The 4,041-nt window shown below is 48.2% G+C and overlaps 1 protein-coding gene across 1 annotated transcript in view; it reads right to left on the bottom strand.

The window, feature by feature from the left end:
- TMEM41A (transmembrane protein 41A) overlaps positions 1-2,557 on the bottom strand; it is a 7,594-nt gene extending 5,037 nt beyond the window's left edge. Inside the window, exons 1-2 of the mRNA XM_023514859.1 lie at positions 2,347-2,557; positions 670-823 (exon numbers count right to left, since the gene is read on the bottom strand). Of these exons, the coding sequence (XP_023370627.1) occupies positions 670-823; positions 2,347-2,465 (273 nt within the window). The 5' untranslated portion in view covers positions 2,466-2,557. The remainder of the gene's footprint in view (positions 1-669; positions 824-2,346) is intronic.
- Between the last annotated feature and the right edge of the window lie 1,484 nt (positions 2,558-4,041).

Below are 4,041 nucleotides of genomic sequence, written 5' to 3'. Positions count from 1 at the left end.
AAAAGAAAGAAGACAGATACAAGGGAAGCCAAGGAGTTAGCCCCTGGCTTTGAGTCCACACACCACTGTCTGTCTTGGCCATGACAGCTTGAGTTGATGCAGCTTGAGCCTGGAGTAGCAAAAAAGACACTGAGGCAAGAGAGGGAAGCAGGACAAAAAGAAGCTTTCAAGGTTTCTTGCTTCTTCACTCAGTTCACAACTGTTCAATGTGCTAAGGGGTCAAGAGCAGTAGCTCATACCTGTAATCCCAGCACGTTGGGAAATTGAGGTAAGAGAATTGCTTGAGGCCAGGATTTTGAGACCAGCCTAGGCAACATAGCAAGACCCTATCTCTACAAAAAATAAGAAAAACCACCCAGGCATGGTGTCACATGCCTATAGCTCTAAGTACTTGGGAAGCTGAGGCAGGAAGATTGCTTGAGCCCAAGAGTTCAAAGCTGCAGGGAACTATGAGTGGGCCACTGTACTCCAACCTGGATGACAGATCAAGACTCTGTTTCTAAAACAAAGCAAAACAAAATTTTAAAAGTGCTGAGAGTCACTGCATGCCAGCCTCTAACACCCACTGTTGCATTTAATCCTCCTGCACAATAATCCTAGGAGGTTATAAGGGAGTAACCAAATTTTACGAATCAGGAAACAGGGTTGGAAGGAAGGCAGGACACTAACCAGGAAGCTGGAGCCAGGGATGGCAAAGCCCTGTTTGTAGAGGTAGGCACTACAGAAGAGCAGGAACACATAGGCCTGGTGCTCCTTCCGGTACTCCCGCAGGACCTCAGAGAGTTCCCGCAGCTCTGCCAGGTCTGAGGGGAACCACAGTGACCTGGTGATTTGGAAAAGCAAATGGAAACCTGAGTTCAGATCAGCCCAGTGCCTGAGAAGTCATTTACTGTGTCTTCTTTCCAAAGAAAGAAACATGCCCACCATCTGGTCTACTGGGAACACACATAATGTGAACCCAAGATGATAGGTGATCTGATACAACACAAGTAGAGGCAGACAGAAGAGACTTGGTTTGGAAACGAGACCAAAGTTATCAAGAGACCCAGGACAGCACCCCAATTCTGCTACTTTCCAGTTGTGTGACCTTGGGCTAATCGCTGGGCCTCAGTTTTCTTATCTCAAAAATGAGGGGTTTTATAATCATTAAGCTCCCCTTAGTTCTCAGAATTTGTGACCTATTCTATAGAGGTGAATGGAGTCATTTCCAAGCAAGTACTAAATGTCCTAAGTCACCTTGAAAGGACACCCCCACCTCCACAAGCCAAAAACAATTTGACTTCACAATAAGCTTGAGGCACTAGATAAAACAACTATTTTATCATTCTCTGATATGCCAATTAAAGATTCTCCAGAAGAGTATATCTAAGCTATTCTATAAACATAACTTTCTTGATATGTCAGCTTGAAACCAACCCTGCTCTTAATCTGGTCCTCAGTGCACTCTGAATCCTGTCCAAAGGTTATAGTGTAAAGGCAACCTTGCCTCCGTCATCTGAACATCACTAATCAATTATGTGCATATCCTCTTAGTTCATAGGAGAATATTTATCTTAGTACGTGCATGTCTCACACGAACAGCAGAGTCTTCTCAGCTAGAGCAAAAGAAAATAGTAACTGAAAACAGTTATCCTAATATTCAAGTATCAGTAAATCCCTTGACAATGCAATGCTGTGTTAGGCACACTTCCATGCACTTTATAAACAGTATGCAACACTCACAAAACCCGACGAGGCAGGTATTGCTCTGCCTCCTGCCTGACCCAGACGTTCATGATAAGAGGGGCTGACTCAAAAATTCATGAATAATTTTAAGTTATCCGTGCAACATTTCCCCTGAAAACCTTTTGTCTTAAAGTTCCGAGGGCAGACCTGATGAAAGTGTTGATGGGGTAGAGAGGAGGAGAGGGAGGTTGAAAGGGGATGTGAAAGGGATGGGAGTCCACACAGGGCTGAAGGTCGACAGAAAATGGGCCCAGGACTGAGACTGGGAAGGCGATGCCACCGCTCGAGCAGAGGCGCGGGAAGTCTCAGCAGGGGTGAGGCGTTGCCTTTCCCTTCGTAGGTCACCACCGGGACCAAAGGCACTGCGGGGCGCCGGAACAGCACTGCCCGCGCAGCCAGCAACACGCAGGTCCTGGTCAGGGCCAGGCGCCCATCCACCTGGCCTGTCCCAGACTATACGGACGCCGGCCCGGATACCAATCCAGAGCTCCAGTCCTGAAACTGAAACTTAAATCCGAACCCTGACACCTTCGATCCGGGAAGCCTAATCTCCAATTCCTAGCCCCCGTCCAAGGACCTGCTTCCCTTCTTCTGACCCGAACCCCGATCCCTGCCACGCACCTGTCTCCCGTCTCCTCAGTGGAGCCCAGTCTCCGCCCGCGGGGCAGCTGCGTCGACAACAAGTACAGAGCGAAGGTACAGCCGGCGAAAACCAGAAGGAGGCCGAGCAGCGGGCGCATTTCGGCACCGCAACCCGGCCCACCGGGATACTGCCGAGCTCACTGGCAGCGCTGAGAACTCGTCGCGCGGACTAAGCAAGCGGAGCACGTTCGCGGACGGACCGGGGCGGGGTCTGAGCCAAGCCCCACCCCAGCCCAGGCCCCGCCTCCCACCTGAACTCCGCCCACCATGCTCCGCAGTGATGCCTCCCGGGAGAGCCAGACTTCCAATGTGTCACTGCGCGTCTGTCACCTCTCTGCCTGTCAGTGCATGTTTTTCTTCGGACAAGCCTGTCTCTTTCTCTTCTTACTCTGCAGACACTGGGAGTCCACAGTGCTGGCTCTGTGCCAGGGCTGGAAGATCCCGGGGCGACCCAAAAGCCCTGCCTACAGGGAACCAGCAGTTAAGATAGGCTTGTCCACGGCCAAGCGGGGTAGCCTATGCCTATAATCTTAGCACTCTGGGAGGCCCAGGAGAGTGGATTGCGTGAGCTCACGGTTGGAGACCAGCCTGAGCAAAAGCAAGACCTCGTTTCTAAAAAAAATAGCCAGGTGTTGTTTGTGGTGGGTGCCTGTAGTCCCAGCTACTCAGGAGGCTGAGACAAAGAATTCGCATGAGCCCAAAGTTTGAAGTTGCTGTGAGCTATAACTCCCCAACACTCTACTCAGGGCAACAAAGTGAGACCCTGTCTCAAAAAAAAAAAAAAAAGAGAGAGAGAGAGAAAGAAAAGAAATCTTCAAAGAAAGTGTGGGGAAAACACTTGAAGATATCATCCTGGGGAAAGATTTTATGAAGAAGACTTCTGTGGCAATTGCAACAACAAAAAAAACAAATTGGACTTAATTAAACTGAATAGCTCCTATACAGCTAAGGAGACAACAGCCAAAGCAAACAACCTTCAGAATGGGAAAACAAATTTGCATATTATCAATTGGACAAAAGCTTGATAACTAGGATCTACAGAGAACTCAAATTAATCAACAAAAAAAGACCCAACAATCCCACGTATCAGTGGGCAAGAGACATGAACAGAACCTTCACTAAAGAAGACAGATGAATGGCTAACAAACATGAAAAAATGCTCATCGTCCCTAATCATCAGAGAAATGCAAATCAAAACCACCCTGAGATATCACCTAACCCCAGTGAGAACAGCCCACATCACACAGTCCCAAAACTGCAGATGTTGGCATGGATGTGGAGAGAGGGAAACACTTTTACACTGCTGGTGAGACTGCGAACTAATACAACCTTTTTGGACGGAAGCATGGAGAATCCTCAAAGAACTCAAACTAACCCTCCCATTTGATCATACAATCCCATTACTGGGCATCTCCCTAGAGGAAAAAAGAATTCTTTTTTCATAAGGACATTTGCACTACTGTTTATTGCAGCTCAATTTACAATCGCCAAAATGTGGAAACAACCTAAATGCTCACTAACCCAGGAATGGATCAACAAGTTGTGGTGGTATGTGTATACCATGGAATACTATTCAGCTATTAAAAAAGATGGAGCTTGGCTTGGCGCCTATAGCTCAACCGGCTAAGGCGCCAGCCACGTACACCTAAGGTGGCGGGTTCGAATCCCCAGCCC

This window comes from Otolemur garnettii, unplaced genomic scaffold (genome assembly GCF_000181295.1).
Source record: "Otolemur garnettii isolate 467f Iridium unplaced genomic scaffold, OtoGar3 scaffold00060, whole genome shotgun sequence".
Lineage (NCBI taxonomy): Eukaryota > Metazoa > Chordata > Mammalia > Primates > Galagidae > Otolemur > Otolemur garnettii.
The sequence above is the reverse complement of the archived record's forward strand: the minus strand, read 5'-3'. Positions and strand labels throughout refer to the sequence as shown.